The sequence below is a fragment of the Mus pahari genome, chromosome 1, assembly GCF_900095145.1.
Source record: "Mus pahari chromosome 1, PAHARI_EIJ_v1.1, whole genome shotgun sequence".
NCBI classification, from domain to species: domain Eukaryota; kingdom Metazoa; phylum Chordata; class Mammalia; order Rodentia; family Muridae; genus Mus; species Mus pahari.
In genome coordinates, this window is record NC_034590.1 from 148310535 (window position 1) to 148329232 (window position 18698).

The window sequence follows — 18698 nt, forward strand, 5'->3', positions numbered from 1 at the left end:
TTTTTTAGACAGGGTTTCTCTGTATAGCCCTGGCTGACCTGGAACTCACTTTGTAGACCAGGCTGCCTCTGCCTCCCAAGTGCTGGGATTAAAGGCGTGCGCCACCACGCCCAGCTGATATTTTCATTTCTAAGATTCAAAATCTTATGTTCTTTCAATACCTATGGTGTTTTGCTTAATTACCACGCTGTGCGTGTTTTGTTTAGATACTTGTTTTGCTTCTAGATCATCACTACTGGGTTTTTGTACGAATTGTGGTTTAATTCTCTACAAGACTTTCTACAACTGCCAGATTAGTCTTCCTAACCCATAACCCCAGTTATGTTTGGTATGCTCTGCTCTCTTCTGCCTGTTTCCTTTGTACTTTCTTTTTATGTAGCCCAGGCTGGCTTTGAACCCACCACAGCCATCCTTTTTCAGCCCTTTGAGTACTCAAATAATTGTGTACCCCTATGCCTTGCTAGTCCCATCATTTTTTTGACCCAAGACTTTTGTTGCACTATACAGTCAAGGATTGTACGTTATTTCTGTAGTTGTATTTCTTGTCCTTTTCTTTCTTTCATTAGTTTGTTATTCATTTATTTAGACAAGGCCTTCCTATGCAGTGCTGAAAGTCCAGATAATGTCTAATACTGTCAGCCCTTATAGTACCAGTCACACAGTACATATCTGTATGTGTTGAAGGGAATTTATAATTCCCCTTATAGCCTGCCTCTGCCTCTCTCCCAAGTGCTAGAGTTGTGCTTGGCCCTCCCAATGTTTCTAAGTTAACCTTGAGTTATAACCAAGCCATGTTATTCATTTTGCAAGTTGTAACCTTTCATTACTGCTAGCTCTTTTAAAATTTCATTTGTTTATTTTTGAGACAAGATCTCAAAACTAAAATTGAGCTGAGGCTGGATTAAGCTGAGGCTGGACTGGAACTCACCATATAGCTTAGCAGCCTTGGGTTTGTGACAGTCCCGACTCCCTCTCCAATACTGGGTTTGATTATAGGCATGAGCCACCACCCCAAGTTCATTGTAGGTTCCCGTTCCTTCTTCTTCCTTGAGAGGAAAGATAGGCATCTCTTATACCCACAGCTTTTAAGGTTTTTCTGATTTTTGTTTTTAATCTTTTGTTTGTTTGTTTGTTTGTTTGTTTCTCTGTGTAGTCCTGGCTGTCCTGAAATCACTCTGTAGACCTCTCTGGCCACTCTGTGGCCTCAAACTCAGAAATCTGCCTGCTTCTGCCTCCCAAGTGCTGGGACTAAAGGCGTGCGCCACCACCACCTGGCCATTTTTAATCTTTCTGAGGCAAGATTTTGCATAGCCCAGGTTGGCCTTGAATTTTCTCTGTAGATTTGGTTGGCCTTTAACTCTTGATCTTGTGCTTCTCAGGTATGGGATAACAGACACATGCTGCTGCACCTGGCTCCCAGCATAGGGCTTCATTTACAGGTTAATTACATTTTCTGTCTCAAGCTTATGAGGAAACACATTCAGATTAACTGTTGTATTTCTGCTGTTATAGGCTTGATCGTCTTTTTATCTTACTGGATACTGGTACTACTCCAGTTACAAGAAAAGCTGCTGCACAGCAACTTGGAGAAGTGGTGAAGCTTCATCCTCATGAATTAAATAATTTGTTATCTAAGGTAAGAACTCAAGAGTTTTCTTAATGTAATACAAGTATAAAAACTTGTCTGTGAGCAGATTAACAATAGGAAAGGTAAAAATCGTCCTAAGTGACCTTGTGATCTCTAAATTCCATTAAATATCTTTAGTTCTCAAAATATTTTTCAAAGTTGCTATTTGTTTAAATGATAAATCAGTTTTAGTTGTTTAAGGGATGTGTCAGACATTGAAACTTTTGCTTGTGTGACAAATTTGAGTCTGACCCAAATTGTTAATGAACTAAGTTGTTAATCTGGTTTGTTAGTGGTCTAACTTGTTCTTAATGGCTAGTAATTATATGACAGTTGGTAGTTTTCAAATGGGTGAGTGCTCATGGGTAATACTTGAATATATAAGATACTAACTGAGCTGTTCGGAATGGGAGATTTTCTGCTTTGGAAGGTCAATGTTTCTGTAATCCTAGTATATGTTTTGCCTGTGCAAAGGCTGAACTTTTGCTTAACTCTGTGTGTATGTTAAAGTGTATACATTGATATTTGGCAAATGTTAAATTCCTTGGCATGCAGAATAAAGCAGTGATAACTTTGGGATGGTGGGAGCATATGACAATGGAAGCCCTAAGGGAGTCTAGTCTAACCAACCCTCTCCTTTTATTCTCTCTTGTCTCTCCATGATGCATAGGAGTCAGAGTTATAAATCCTCTTCAGTACATACAAATGTGTACTTGTGATTACTACAGTGTTACACATTATCTGAACTTTCTAACCAAGATGGAGAAGGAGAGACTGACTTGGTACCTGTAGGCCCCTGCATTCTCAGAATAGAAAAGGTTGCATATTAGGTATTATTTACTCACCTGTAAGGTGAGTGGAGTGGAGAACTGAGAACTGAAAGAAGGTTTCTAGCTTTCCAAGGGAGTATTATTCTCCCCCCTTCCTCCTTTTGGTTTTTTCAAGACTCCCCCCCCCCCTCCCATGTAGCTTTGGCTGTCCTGGAACTTGCTTTATAGATCAGACTGGCCTTGAACTCAGAGATCTGCCTACCCCTGCCTCCTAAGTTCTGGGATTAAGGCTTGTGTTTAAGGCTTGTGTCACCACTGCTTGGCTCAGGAGTTTTCTTTTAATTTTTTTTTTTTTAAATTTAAGATTTATTTATTTATTTAATGTAGTTACGTGTTCTATTTGCATGTAAATGTGCATGCCAGAAGAGGGCATCAGATCCCATTATAGACAGTTGTGAGCCACCATGTGGTTGCTGGGAATTGAACTCAGGATCTTTGGAAGAGCAGCCAGTTGCTCTTAACCACTGAGCCATCTCATCCCTCCAGTCTAGGAGTTCTGTTCTTAATTCTGACTTCAACACATTAACTGCTATCAAATTATTCTAAAATATTTGTCTTTAGCACCTTCTTGTCTTCTTTCTTTTCAACTCTTACTCTTAATGTTTTCCTGGTCTCTTTGGTGTGGCTGTACAGATAGATGGCTTAGAGCTTGAATTCTTGCTGCTGTTGCAGAACTGGGTTTTGGTTTCCATACATGTACATGGCAGCACATAAACTTTGTAACTCTACTTATAGGAGATCCTATTCTATCTTCTGGTTTCCAAAAGCACCAGGCACACATTTAGGTATCCATACATGAATGCATGCCATGTGTACATACAAGAAAATACTTAAATGTATAAAATAAAAGTAAATACTCCCATCCAATTTACAACCATTAGATATATGTTTCTGCATATTTTAGTATATCATTTTATGTACAGCAGGCATCACAGCAATCTAATTTTTATTATTTATTTTGTTTTTTTGAGATATTGTTTCTCTGTGAAGCTCTGGCTGTCCTAGAACACACTCTGTAGGCCAGGCTGGCCTCGAACTCAGAACTCAGAGATACACTTAGCCTCTACCTCCCAAGTGCTGGGATTAAAGCCTTTTACCACCATCATTAGGTACAACAATTTAATTTTAAAATGGTTTTATCACAATAGAAAGATGCCATATTTCTTTTAGCAGTTGCTTTAGCACATACTCTGTATTTAATCACATATTCAGCTCTCACAGTCACTTAGCTAACTTTGTAGATATGTTTATTTTGTGCAAAACAAATTGTGCAGTGTGTGATCTTTTATGACATGTTTTATGTAAAATATTGTGTTCATTTTATAGTGTATTTTATTCCTCTATATTGCAAATGATATTTAATTCTGTGGATATGAATGGACAGAATTTACATAGTGTATACCTCTTATATGTTAATCAGCCGATAGACTTTATGTTGTGAAAAAAATGCTGCCATAAAAATTTATGTACTTTTTTTATTGTATGGAGATATATTTTTTGGTCTATTCTCTTTATTTTTTTAAGTTTGTTTTTATGTGTATGGGTGTTTTGCCGGCATATATGTTTGTGTGTGCAGTTACTTGTGGCGCCTAGAAGAGGGTTGTGGATCTCTTGGAACTGGAGTTAAGGCATTTTGGGCCTCCTGATGTGATAGGAACCACAGTGAGGTCTGCTGCAGATCAGCATGTGCTCTTAACCACTAAACTGTGTCTTCAGCCCACCTTTTCCCCTTTTAAAATGATCAAATAAGTTCAGTTTTCTAATAGTATGAAATGTACCATAGTCAAAAGACAAACATAAATGTGGTACAAATATCAACTTGACAGAAGATTAATTCCATATTATACAAAGTGCTCAGTGAGGTACAAAAAGAAGTAATCAAACAGTGAACAACAGGTATGAACAAATATATATTAAGAAGAATGCTAGTCAGGGTGGTGCACACCTTTAATCCCAGCTCTTAGAAGGCAGAGGCAGGTGGATTTCTATGAGTTTGTGGGCAGCCAGGTCTACATAGTGAGTTCTCTCCAGGCCAGTCAAGGCTTCGCAGTAAAACACTTGTCTTCAAAACACAAATCCTAACAACAAAATCAAAACTATGTATAGGTAGTATACCTTTGGTATGTAAAGAAATACCACCACTCCTGGTTTATTACTTGGGTTTTGGGGATTATTGAATTTAGGTCTTCATGCTTGCCTGGCTGTAGCTTACTTACTAAATGAGCCAGTCTAATTTAGCTTTTCAGTTAATAAGTAGTGATGTTAATTTTAAAAGTGCCTTTAAATATTTTATTGTTTTTCTCTATTTCCTTTTAAAGATGGTAGTGAGGGCAAGAGAAATGGCTCAGCGGGTAAAGGAGCATTCTGCCAAGCCTGGTAACCCGAGTACAGTTCCTGGGCCCAGGTAGCAGAAGGAGAGAACCAGTTTCTGCAAGTTGTTCTCTGACTTCCACACATGAGCGAGTGGAATAAACATTAAAAACAAGCAAAAACCCCTAAAACAAAAACAAAACAGAAAAAAAAAATAAACAAAAAACCCAAAAGGAGATAATATTTTCTGTAACTAATCATATTTTTTATTTTAATAATTTAAAAATGTTTTATATATATTTGAAGGATCCCAGGTTATAAATTAGTAACAAATTAATATTTTTTTCTGGTTACCTGGAGCAAAGTTTTGTTTTGATATGTAATTATTTTATTTTATAATTTTAAGGTATTAATATATTTAAGGAGTACAAATTGGGATACCCGGATTGCAGCAGGACAAGCTGTTGAAGCTATAGTGAAAAACGTGCCTGAGTGGAATCCAGTGCCAAGAACCAAACAAGGTGCCTTTTAAAGTGGAAAAGTAGTTTGAAATAAAACATAGCTGTAGATGAAGTATATAGTTTAATAATTTAAGTTTTGACATAAACGGACAAATATTAAGTTGGTTTTTGCCACTAAAAAAGAGGAACTGCTGGGTAAACAATGTTTTCATATGTATTTCTGAAATTATTTAATCCTATAGTGTACTAAATGTATTACTTCCCTTTAAGGAATGACTATTTCTGAAACAATTCCTTTTTCACTGTTGTTTAGAAGATTGTGTAGTGTGGTATTATTTTAAACTTTAGCCTAGTTTATATATGGGTACCTGGCAAGGCAATTCTTTAGTCATGTTTTCCCTTGTTATAGAGGCTTTGGCTTCTTGTTTGTTGTTTTGATTTTGTGGTGTTGAGGATTGAACCTAGGGCCTTGTGGATGAAAGGTTCTGCCATCCCAAATTAATGGGTTTTCGTTGTTCTGTTTAGATGTTGTATAGAGGTAAAAGATTGCACTTATTTTATGATTGCCTATGCTTGTGTTTTAAAGCAAACCATATGCTTTTGAAAAAGCTATAAGGCATACATTTTAATTAAATGAACTTTTATTGTGTATTATTTTATCTAAATTTCATGTTTTAGAATCCAGCAACACAGTGTCATTTATGTTGTAGTAGGAAGTCTTATCAAAGGACAGGATTACAAGTTTAGTTTTCAGGCACTAATTGAAGGTTTTGGTTTGTTTGTTTTTTATAATGAATGTTCCCTAATTGAGAAATCAATTAGGAGCAACTAGATTATTTTTTTTTTAAAGATTTATTTATTTCAGGTACAATGTATGAGTACAATGTAGCTGTCTTCAGACACACCAGAAGAGGGCATCAGATCCCATTACAGATAGTTGTGAGTCACCATGTGGTTGCTGGGAATTGAACTCAGGACCTCTAGAAGAGCAATCATTGCTCTTAACCACTGAGCCATCTCTCCAGCCTCCAACTAGACTAATTTTTAGTTGCTTAATATAAATCTTATCTTTCTTAAGTTTTTGCTTTTATTTCTGATGTGTTATTTTGAGTTTTTGTGTTAATTTGCCTTTACAAATGTAAACCCAGAACCTTCTCATTTCCAGTCCATTATCTCCAATTATCTTGGTGAATAGACACAGTGTAGTTCATTTTATTAAACTAATTATATTAGTGTTAAAGTTTATACTGAAACTGCTTATAAGAAAACATTCATGAGGTTTTGTTCCTTTGTGTTAAGCAGTTATTCTTTACAGCAAATGACTGCAAATGCTGGATTGACCGTTGTATTAGTAAGCAGTAGTTTAAAATTTGCCGCTGACCTTTTTTGGGAAGAGTGTAGAACATTTTGAAGATATTCTTGGGTTTCAAATGGGTGTATAATTTCAGTAGCTTGTCATGAGTTTACAAGTAGAGTATGGAAAACAAGTCCTGTTGAATGACTTTTTTATATCCTGGCTATTCCTCGGACATAGGGAGGGACACTGTTTTTAACTTATTTACGAATACATTTTGAGCATGTTTGTCTTCAGATTTAGCAGTACAATTACCTCATGCTGTAACCCTGGAGGTCTTTAACCCTTAAACAGTAAATTAAAGTATAATATTTAACATATGTGTCAACATGGGGATGCATTTCTTCCTATAACATACTTTCATGGTTAGAAACACACACACACACACACACACACACACACACACACACACACACACACACACACANATATATATATATGTTAATAGTTGATTTTCAGATAACTAAGATAAATCACAGTAGTTTATTTATTTGTTTCCCTTAAATATTAGCTGATTCTGCAAGTAACAATATGCCATGTTCTTTCATTCTGATTTTTTTGACTATATGGTCAAATAATATTTTTAAACTTTATCTAGAACCCACAGAGAGTTCTATGGAAGATTCATCTACTACAGATCGATTAAATTTTGACAGATTTGATATATGCAGATTGTTACAGCATGGGGCATCACTTTTGGGGTCTGCTGGTGCAGAATTTGAAGTCCAAGATGAAAAATCAGGTTAGTAGTCCTTGAGAAGTCTGAAATTTTCCTTTCAAATTATTTATTTATAATTTGTTGTGCTGTGTAATGTATAAGGAGACATGAAATGTGAATTGAGTGAAGTTTTTATGTATGGGAGTTACCAGTAGACAAAGTGACCAACAGTGCTTGTTCTAAAGCTTCAGTAAGAAGAACCAGTACAAATTGGGCCAATGTTTCCACAGTTCCGGGAATTTGAAGGTTATTTTATTGTATTATCTTAAGTTTTGAGTAGTGTTGGAACTTGTGCCTATGTCCAAAGTAAAAGGTTGAAATTAAACCTTGGGTAGGTAAATGGCTCATTATCTTTAAGCTTTCAGAATATATTAGATACAAAGGCAGTTAAATACCTTGAGTGCAGTGGCTCATACCTCAGAATGCTAACTCATTTGGAGGCTGAAACAGGATCTTTTGAGCCTTGGAATTTGGAATTAGTCTGTGTAACATAGGGAGATCCTGCATCAAAAAAATCCAGAGCCAGGCGTTGGTGGTGCACGCCTTTAATCCCAGCACTTGGGAGGCGGAGACAGGCAGATTTCTGAGTTTGAGGCCATCCTGGTCTACAAAGTGAGTTCCAGGACAGCCAGGACTATACAGAGAAACCCTGTCTAGAAAAACAAAACAAAACAAAATCCAGAATCAAAGAGACTGATTACAGGAAAATAAATGGTTTTCCTAGTCAAGATTGTGGCCTTGAATAGAAAAAAGTCTGTTTGGTTGTTTCTTAATTTAAAAAAGGGAACAGGGTGTTGTATCACATACTTTAAGCCCAACACAGGCAGGTGGATCTCTTTGAGTTCCAGTCCAGTCTGGTCTATATAATGAGTTCTAGGCCAGACAAAACTACACTGTTGAGATTTTTAAGGGATAGATGATATCAATATCATTTTGATTATGGTCTGTGAAACTTGATTTTCTTTTTTTTAGCCATTTATTATTGTATGTGTATATATGTAGGATAAGGAGCTTGTGTATCATGCTGCACATTTAGAGTTAGGAGAAATTATTCTTGCTTTCCATTGGGTGGGTTCTAGGAATTGAACTCAAGTCATAAGGTTTGGTTGCAAGTACCTTTATCAACCTGCTTAGCCTTCCAGCTGTTTGCTTTCATTTCTTTGGCATATTTATGATGATGTGAGTTGCTGATCAGGTGGAAGTTCTAAGTTTTCTATAGTGCCTGCATCATTTCATATTGCCACCAATTGCAATTTGGTGGGATCCAAGGGATTGCATTTCTTTCATGCTGTAGCTAGAACTTTTTTGGCATGCTAGGAACTGAACTTAAGGCATCATTCATGCTGCAAGATCTACTAGTGAGTTACACCCACCTCTTCTTTCCTTTTCCCACTTTTGTTTGGTTGTTTGTATGTGGGTATATGTGCACGTGTATATTCTTAAGGACCAGAAGTCAACCTCTTGTTCATGTTGACCTTTCAGACAAGGTCTCAGCTTTTCCTGGAAGTAGCTGGGCTGTGTGGCCAGTGAGCTCCAGAGAACTCTGGTTTGATTTTTCAAGATGGGTTTCTCTGTGTTCCAGAGTTGCCCTGGAACTCCATTCCTTCTGTCCAGCCTCTCCAGTGTGTGCTATCAGACCAGGGTTCTGAAGGCCCTTGAAATCAGGTGCTGTCTTTCCTGGCCCCGCTTTTTGGTTTGTTTGATTTCTTTTTTTGATAGTGGTCACCTTAAGGATATGAGACCCTCATATTTTATGGCTGAATAATATTCTACTGTGTGGATACCATGTTTTGCTTATCTTTTCCTCATTTGGATGTTTCCATTTTCTGGCTATTAAGAATAAGCATCTGTCTAGGGCTAGTGAGATGGCTTACTGTTTAAAGTGTATTGTTCTGATGAGGATCCATATTTGGTTCTGAGCCTGTATGTCAAATGATGAAACTACCTGTAACTCCAGCTCAGGGGAATCCAGTGCCTCTGCTCTGTGCACCTATCTCCCCTGCCATACACATTTAAAAAAAAAGATAAATAGTAAAAGGAATAAGTTACTATAAGTCATTTAAAAGTTTGTTTTTTTTTATGAATATGTTTTCATTCTTAGGAGTATAATACTGAGTCATATAGTAACCATGTTTTTCTGTAGAAACTACCAGGGTTTTCCTGGCTGCTCTGGAACTTGATTTGTAGACCAGGCTGGCCTCAAACTCACAGAGACCTTCCTGTCTCTGTCTCCTAGTGCTGAGATTAAGGGTGTGCACCACAATGGCTGGTCGAAACTATCAGTTTTTACAAAGTTGCTCCACCATATTTCACCAACAGCATATGGGAATTCAAATTTCTCTACAGCCTTGCCAATACTTATTGTCTAACTTTTGATGCTAGCCGTATTTGTTAATGTGACTGCTATCTCTGGTTTTTATTTGTTCTTTTCGGCTGACTAGTCATGTTAAGCATCTTTCTTTCCACGTACTGTTGTCCATTTTTATCTCTTCTGTGTAGAAATGTCTGTTTAGAGAGTGTTGCAGGATATTTAATCACACTGTGAACCCCAAGATTATGTTATTTACTGAAAAGGTCTGTTTCTGCTTGTAGTGAGGCTCAGCCTTCACACACAACTTAATCCCTCTGGCTGGAAAACAGGCATGCACTTAGTACATACCTTTAATTCCAAACAATGAAGGTAAAGTTAGTTTGAAGAAGGAAGCACCCATGTTTGAAAGTGATGTCTAATTGAGTGGCAGACAAAGTGATGAGTCAGAGAAAGATTTGATAAAGTAGGATATGCCCAACTCTCACAGAGAAGAGAGAAGAAAACGGGGCTACTTAAGGGAGAGAAGAGAGGAAGAAGGCAATTTTACCAGGGCCGTTGTACAGAGACAGGTTGCAGGCAGAGAACAAGCTAGACACAGGTGAAGACAGAAGGAGCCAGAAGATTAGAACAGATTGCTGAAGTTAGTATGAGGCCAAGCAGAGCAATTCAGGAGAGGTGGAGAAAAGGAGGCGGGGGCTGGGGAAGTGTTAGATTGAATCAGTCTGCTTGGAGAGGAACAGAGCCAGAACAGCTGAATTGAATCAGCCAGCCAGAGATAAGAACAAGGAAGGGTTGATCTTATTCAGCGGCAAGTCTCAGAGGCTGAAAACATCTAGGCCTAAGATTGTATGGAGGCTAGAAGCTTCCAAGACTAGGCCTAGGTTAGCAGACAGACAGTTACTACAGGAGAATAAAAGATACTTTTACAAGAGACTTTGCTCATTTCATCCTTTATTATGACTTAGCAGCATTCTTTATATGTTGTAGATATAAGTACCTTATCAGATATATGATTTTCATATTTTCATTTATTTTGTGAACTGCCCTTTTATTTTCTTGGCAATATTCTTTTTCTTTTCTTATTGTGGAGCTGGGGATTAAGCCCAAGGCCTTGCATATATTTTGCTAGTGTTCTATCACTGAGTTACAATCCTTGTTTTCATTTTTTTGATGATATTCTTTGAAGCATAAAGTGTAATCTTATTAGGTTAAATTTATTTATTTTGTTTTTCAGTTTTGTGTGCCATATGTAAGAAAATCTAAATCAAGATCATTTACCAGTATGCATTGTTGTAGTTTTTTTTTTTTTAACTTTAGCTCTTATTTATATGTAAGCTTAATTGATGTTCTGTTTTAACAAGTTTTATTTTTTTTTAATTTTTTTTATTTTTAAAGCTTTATTTATTTATTATATGTAATTACACACATAGCTGTCTTCAGACATTCCAGAAGAGGGAGTCAGGTCTTGTTACAGATGGTTGTAAGCCACCATGTGGTTGCTGGGATTTGAACTCAGGACCTTTGGAAGAGCAATCAGGTGCTCTTACCCACTGAGCCATCTCACCAGCCCTTTAACAAGTTTTAAAATGAAGACACATCAATTTACAATTTTGTTCTCTTGGACTTCTGGGATCTGGAGTTAGAGTAGTTGTAAGTGGTACTGAGTGCTGAGGACTCTGGAAAAGCAGCAAGTATTTCTAACCTCTGAGTCATCTCTTCAGTTCTACTACTGGTTTTCTTTAAATTACATTCTATTATTCATCTGTGCAGGTGTGTGAGTGGCTATGCAAGGGCCAAGGTGCCCTTGTGGAGGTCAGAGGACAGCTTGCAGGAGTGAGTTTTCTTCCTTCACCTTGTGGGTGCTGGGGACCAAAGTTGGCTCACCAGGCTTGGAACAGCTAGCTCCTTTACCCACTGAGCCAGCTACCTACCTGGAGATAATTACTGTTGTGTTTTATTTTGTTTTTGTTTTTTTTTTGTTTTTTTTTTTGTTTTGAAACAGGGCCTCCCTATGTAGACCAAGGTGACATAAAACTTATAGAGATCTACCTGCATTTGCTTCCTACTGTTTTTTTGTTTGTTTGTTTGTTTGTTTTTTGAGACAGGCCTATCCTGGAACTCACTCTGTAGACCAGGCTGGCCTCAGACGTAGAAATCCGCCTGCCTCTGCCTCCCAAGTGCTGGGGTTAAAAGTGTGCGCCACCACACCCGGCCCTACTGTTGTTAGGTTTTTTGTTTGTTTGTTTGTTTGTTTTGTTTTTGTTTTTTGAGACAGGGTTTCTCTGTATAGCCCTGGCTATCCTGGAACTCACTTTGTAGACCAGGCTGGCCTCGAACTCAGAAATCCGCCTCCGCCTGCCTCTGCCTCCCGAGTGCTGGGATTAAAGGCATGCACCACCATGCCCGGCCCTACTGTTGTTTTTAAGAAAGAATTTTTATAGACAGCTTAAAAAATTATCTTAGCTGTTTTAAGGCCAAGTTGTAATTTTTAAAAATTTTATTATGCCAGGCAGTGGTGATGCATTGCTTGAGATGTTTTAAAACTTACCTACTTTAATTTTCTTATCTAAGAACATATAAAAGAGCACTCTGGGAATAAGCATTCATTTGTCCACCCTCTTCTGTGAAACAGAATCTAGATTTTGGTATTATAGCCTGTCAGGATCCTTTAGAGAAGGTACAAGGTGTAGCTATAAAGTAAGACTGGTTTCCTTAGGAATGAATGGTCTTAGCCTTCTAGGTAGCTAGCATTACAACTCTGAGACTCCATACCTGACAGAAGGTGTTTACCTTCATTAGTATTGTGGATATTGTCGGCCTACCTGCTTCCAGGTTTTTCTGTCTGTCTTTTTTGTCCCCCCTCCCTTCCTTTTTAGACGTGTCTCATTAGTCAGCACTAGTAGACCTAGTTGGCCTGCCTCTGTGTCCTGAGTGCCACTCTGCCTGTCTCTGGTTTTGTTTTGTTGTTTCTGTTTGTTTGTTTTTGAAACAGTCTCATTATGCATCTTTGGTTATCCTGGATCTCCCTATGTAGTCCTTGTTGACCTACTCACATAGATCCATCCACCTGCCTCTGCTCCTCAGGTGCAGAGAACACACCACCATTCCTGGCTTTAAATTTGTTACTTTGAGACAATGCTACTTTTAATCCAGCATGGCCTTGAATTTAAACTATGTAACCCTGATAGGCCTCAACTGTGTAGCCTAGACTGGCCCTGTACTGCTATTTCAGCATTCTGAGTACTGGAATTACAGGCATGTGGTATAACTTAAAATTAACCAAGCAAATGTCTGACAATGCGTGTTTTTTAATATATATTTTTTTTCCCTTGTAGTGGGAGTCTGTTGAGACAAGGTTTTTCTATGTGGACCAGGCTGGCCTTGAAGTCAGAGAGATCTGACTGCCTCTGCTTCCTCAGTGCTGGGATTAAAGGTGTGCACCACCGCTGCCTGGCTAGTAAAACCATGGTGACTGATTTGGGGGGTATTGTATTTCTTCTCTGTTTATAGGTGAAGTGGATCCTAAAGAGAGGATAGCACGCCAACGGAAATTATTGCAGAAGAAACTTGGACTTAATATGGGAGAAGCAATTGGAATGAGTACTGAAGAACTCTTCAACGATGAAGATTTGGATTATACCCCAACCTCAGCAGCCCTTGTAAACAAACAATCTGTAGGTAAAACATTGGATTGCTTGATTGCAAGTAACAACACAGAGTTTGCTTCATCTTGCTATGCAATTGCACAAGAAAAATGTTGTGCTTACATCTACTCATTGCTGTTAGTGCCACTTTGACTCAGTCAGTGTCTTAAGCTGGGAATCTGGCCAGTCTCCTTTACATCAGACTGCTAGACTGCATGTGCCACTAGTACTAAAAGATCCTACTTGCTTACATGGATATAAGTAATCTTTTGAGAGTGGGAAAAGGACTGTCACAGATCTGAAGAAATGTTTAGAACTGTCATTCATGTTCTAAACATAAAGAGGAAATAAGATTTAAAAAAAAAACAAACAGGAAAATAGGATATAAGAAAAAAATGTAAAATGATAATTGAATGAACAAATCAAATCAATAGATGGCTATAAGCTACACTGTGCATTCTGGGAACCAAATCAGATCCTCTGCAAGAATAGCAGGCACTGGACTGGAGAGATGGCTCAGTGGTTAAGAGCACTGACTGTTTTTCCAAAGGTCCTGAGTTCAAATTCCAGTAACCACATGGTGGCTTACAATCATCTGTAACAAGATCTGAAACCCCTCTTCTGAGGTGTCTGAAGATAGCTATATTGTACATATAATATTAAATAAATCTTTAAAAAAAAAAAAAAAGAATAGCGAGCACTTTTATTAGCTGAGCCATCATCTCCCCAGTCCTCCACAGATTTATCTTACCAATAATTTAGAAACACAAACTTATCTATTCCTATAGGCAAATCTGTTTAGAGTTACTTGTGTATCTTTCCTAAAATTTCTACGTGAGTGCGGGGGTTTCAAATTCAGTTCCTCATGCTTACCCAGCAAGTACTTTATTAACCAAAATTTGTATATACTGTACTATTGTGTGTGCCCAATTCAAGACAATTGTTCTTCCCCCCACTAAGTATAGTTTAACAGTATATGTAGATTAAATACATTTATGTGTGTGGTGTATGTATGTGCTTGTGTGGTTAGTCCATGAGTACTTCCAGGTGTATTTGCTTATCACGAAGTTTCTATAGTGTCTTCAGTGAATAGAAAAAGACCAAAATAAGGAGGAAGTGGCTATGAGGAGAGGATCATGTGGCTAAGTTGATGATAGAATACTGGACCAGTCACTTAAGACTATAACTCTTTTTTTTCTCTCTTGCTGCTTCTGCTGCTTGCTGCTGCTCCTCCTCCTCTTCTTCTTCCTCCTCTTCATCATCATCATATGACAAGCATCAGTTTCTTTTATTAAGATTTTATTTTCATAACTTTTGATGATACTGTGATTATTTGGAAATCTCAGCTCTTCAGAAACTCCTTGTTAGGACTACTTATGTCATACCTGTGAGTACAGAAAAGTTATGAAACATGATTTAGTCAGTTGGGAATAGAGAATTAAAGAATTTTTAAAAAAAGTTTTAATTACTTTTTTGAGACAGGGTCTCTTTATGTAGTCCTAGATGTCCTGAAACTCACAGATTACTTCTGCCTCCAATGAGATTAAAGGCATGCCAATTTTTAAAGACAAGGTTTTCTTAGGTAGCCTTGGCTTTCTCATTGTCCTCCTGCCTTTCAAGTGCTAGAATTTTATGTGTTCCAGCACATATGGCTTGAGAGTAAAATCATGATAGACAATAGTGTAATATTATCAAAAAGAATGCTTAATCTCTCCTTTTTAAAATTTATACAACTATTTCTCTCCTAAGATTGAAACTATCAGTATTTATTTTAATTTCTGGCAGTTTAAACTTATTGTTTTACTCTTTTAGACTCTCCAAGCAGCTGAATTGATTGATTCAGAATTCCGAGCAGGAATGAGTAATAGACAGAAGAACAAAGCTAAAAGAATGGCCAAGTTATTTGCAAAACAGAGATCCAGGGATGCAGTGGAAACAAATGAGAAGAGGTAGTGATCTTCCTGTTGTTCACTTAGAACAGTATGTGTGCTTGGTTTATAGTTAAACGTTTGATGACCTTTGTTCAGCTGAGAAGTAATGCTTGAATTTTGTTATACAGGACAGAGGAATTTTGTTATACTGTTACTGGGGAATGACATTGTTTCTCCAGAAAAATCTATAGGAGTAGAGTTTTTTTGTTTTCAATTTTATTATTTTTTTCTTTAGTGGTATTCAGCCTCTCATGAAGACTGAAGACCTCAAAAGGGAGAGCATCCTAGTTAAAGAATAGAAACACCTTTGTTATATATCAATTCAGGGTGCCAGAGTGCATCGAATGGAGAATATTAGAGAAGGAATTCAGAGAGGGGTTATAGGGTCACCAGTCAAGATGATGCTCTTGCTAAGTGAGGAGTGATGTCAGGGTGTTATCCCCTGTTCTTGTGCTAAATAGTGAATGGTGATCTAGACTTGCTTAGGTTAACCTTTCCGTAGAAAAGAATTCTGAAGAGTCATTGTCTTCAGACTCTGAATGAATTCATAACAGTGTCATCTGTCTTTAAAGGTGGCTAGTTCAAAACAACATCTTTCAGGTTGATCTCTGAAGTGTGTGTTAAGTTGTAGATTTTTGGGTCCCTCATCTATTAAATCAGATTCTTAGTGGTACTCAAGAAATCATTGAATAGGTGATGAGTTAATAAATAATACAAAGTCTGTAAAATTATATCTTTGTTGTAGATTATAGTACTTTGGTTCTTTAAATTCAGATAAAGCTAAAAAGTGTTTGTAGTGTTCATGAGTTAAAGAGTATGTTTCTGGATAGCCAGGGCTATACAGAGAAACCCTGTCTTGGAATACCGAGGGGGGTTAGAGGGGGGGAGATAAACACAAACCAGGGTGACAGTGGTGCATACTACTCTGGAGGTGGAGACTGGCAGATCTCTGAGTTCAAGGCCAACATGGCCTATAGAATGAATTCCAGAACAGCCAAGTCTACACAGAGAAACCCTGTGTGGAATTAATTAAGCACAGATAGCTAAATAAAAACCCCATTTAATAGAAATCTATGCTTGAGGTTATTTTTAAAGTATAAACTTTTTATTGAAATTTTTTAACTATGAGATTCCCTCCACACCCCATAGACAGGGTTTCTCTGTGCAGCCTTGGCTGTCTTGGAACTCCCTCTGTAGACCAGGCTGGCCTGGAACTTACAGAGATCCTCCTGTCTCTGCCTCCCAAGTGCTGGGATTAAAGGCATGGATGCTTGCCTTTTTGTTTGTTTTGTTGTTAACTATGGAATTTTTAAGGTTAACAATGTTAAGGTCATAGACATTGAATATCCATCCCTAAGCTAAAATGTTCTAAAAATCTAAAATCTTGAGCCTGAGTTTCCGATTCCAGAGGATTTTATGTTTTTTTTTTTGTTTGTTTGTTTTTCCTTTCCTTTCTTTTCCAATAAAGAGACTCATCTTATAAGGTCTTTGCAAATATCCTCAAAAATAAAGTCTACAATTAGAATGTTACTGATCTCAAACTAGATGAGATAGTCATCTTGTAGTAATTTAATAAAAGTTTGTAACTGGATGAAAAACCAAAAAAGAAAAAAAGTTTCTATTAGATTTTTTTTTTTTTTCGAGATAGCCCTGGCTGTCCTGGAACTCACTTTATAGACCAGGCTGGCCTTGAGCTCAGAAATCGCCTGGCTCTGCCTACCGAGTGCTGGGATTAAAGGTGTGCACCACCACGCCCAGTAAGAAATTCTTTCTTAAAAAACAAATATACATATATATAGAGAGGGAGTGATTCAGAGAAAGTAAAACTATAAACTGCATTACTTTCTTGTATTCTTGGAATGATGCATAAAGACAGTTTGTGTCTTATTCAATTTGTTGGCTAGGCTGACCTTGAGCTCATGATGTTCTTCATCTTGGTGCTAGAAAAAAAGTTGTGTGCCGCCACACCCAGATAACTTGCCTTTTCCTTTATATTTCTTATTAGGCTAGCCACTGTATTTCTCTTCAAGTTATAGAGCAGTACTCTTTTCAAATTTTCTGTATACTTTCTCAGTGGTCGGTTTCTGTATATTTTAAAATTTTTGTTAATTTTTTATATAATATTTTAATCATATTCCTTCAAACAAGACAATCTTGTATTACTTGGCATATTAGTTTTCTCCAGGTTGCAAGCCTAAAACAGTTAGTGTTATGTTTGGCTGGATTTAAATTGTTTGATTAAAAGAGTTTTAAATAAAAGAAAGGGAACTGGTTGTAGAGATGAAAGAAGGTTATATTTGAGATTCAATTTGAAAGAAAAATATTCACTAGTGGGGTATATTTTATTCGAAGTATTAATGAGTTCATTTTAATTGATGTAAGATTGCTGAGTAAGCTACTTCTGCAAGGTAACATACTCATGCAGTGTGGACAATGGATTCTCTGACACACATTGTAGACCATTTGCATTCCTTCATACACTTTTAAAATTGGTAACTTCTCTTTTAGCAATGACAGCACTGATGGAGAGCCAGAAGAAAAGAGACGGAAAGTAGCAAGCGTTGTTATTAATCAGACTGCAAGTGATTCCAAAGTCTTGATAGATAATGTTCCAGAAAGTTCTTCCTTAATTGAAGAGGTATTTGAAATTGTTTATAACTTTATTTTTTTTAATTTTTATCCTTATTTTTTATTTTTGTGTATGGATGTTTTACTGCATGTAAGTTTGTGTACCACTTGCATGACTGGTGTCCACGAGGGACGGAAGGGGTGTTGGGCCCCTTGGAACTGAAGTCACAGACAGTGTGAGCTATCATGGAGGTGCTGGAGACTGAATCTGGGTTCTCTGGAAAAACAGCCAGTATTCTTAATGACTGAGCCATCTCTCCAAGCCCTGTTTATAAGTTTTGTAAATGTATTCATTGAGATATTGTTTGTCAACAAAGTGATCTTTTTTTAAGATTTATTTATTTATTATATGTAAGTACGCTGTTGCTGTGTTCAGACACACCAGAAGAGGGCATCGGATCCCATTACAGATGGTTGTGAGCCACCATGTGGTTGCTGGGATTTGAACTCAAGACCTCAGGAAGAGCAGTCAGTGCTCTTAACCACTGAGCCATCTCTCTAGCCCAGAAATTTTATTTTATTAGTAAATGTCTTATACTTCTTTAGTAAAACATTTAAAATTTTTAAAGTTTTGTTACTATTACTAATGCTACAAGTAAACATAAGTTCTTGATTTTCTTAAATTGTTAAATCTTGAATCCAAAACTTTGACCTAATAGTAATTTGAATCTTTCTTATTTAGACAAATGAATGGCCTTTGGAAAGCTTTTGTGAAGAACTTTGCAATGACCTTTTTAATCCCTCCTGGGAGGTAAGGCATCTTCCTCTCAGGCAAAGATAGTAATCTTATTAGGATACCTATTTTTCCATCCAGTCTCTTAGGACTTGTATATTGTATATTTTTATTCATTCATTCATCCTCCCTCCCTCCCTCCCTCCCTCCC

General features: G+C 37.2%; 1 protein-coding gene across 1 annotated transcript in view; it reads left to right on the forward strand.

Annotated features, from left to right (window-relative positions):
• The window catches only part of Btaf1 (B-TFIID TATA-box binding protein associated factor 1), an 87361-nt gene that overhangs the window by 17049 nt on the left and 51614 nt on the right, over positions 1–18698 (forward strand). The window contains exons 2-8 of the mRNA XM_021194493.2: positions 1513–1636; positions 5174–5288; positions 7181–7324; positions 13122–13285; positions 15068–15204; positions 17695–17824; positions 18497–18565. Of these exons, the coding sequence (XP_021050152.1) occupies positions 1513–1636; positions 5174–5288; positions 7181–7324; positions 13122–13285; positions 15068–15204; positions 17695–17824; positions 18497–18565 (883 nt within the window). The remainder of the gene's footprint in view (positions 1–1512; positions 1637–5173; positions 5289–7180; positions 7325–13121; positions 13286–15067; positions 15205–17694; positions 17825–18496; positions 18566–18698) is intronic.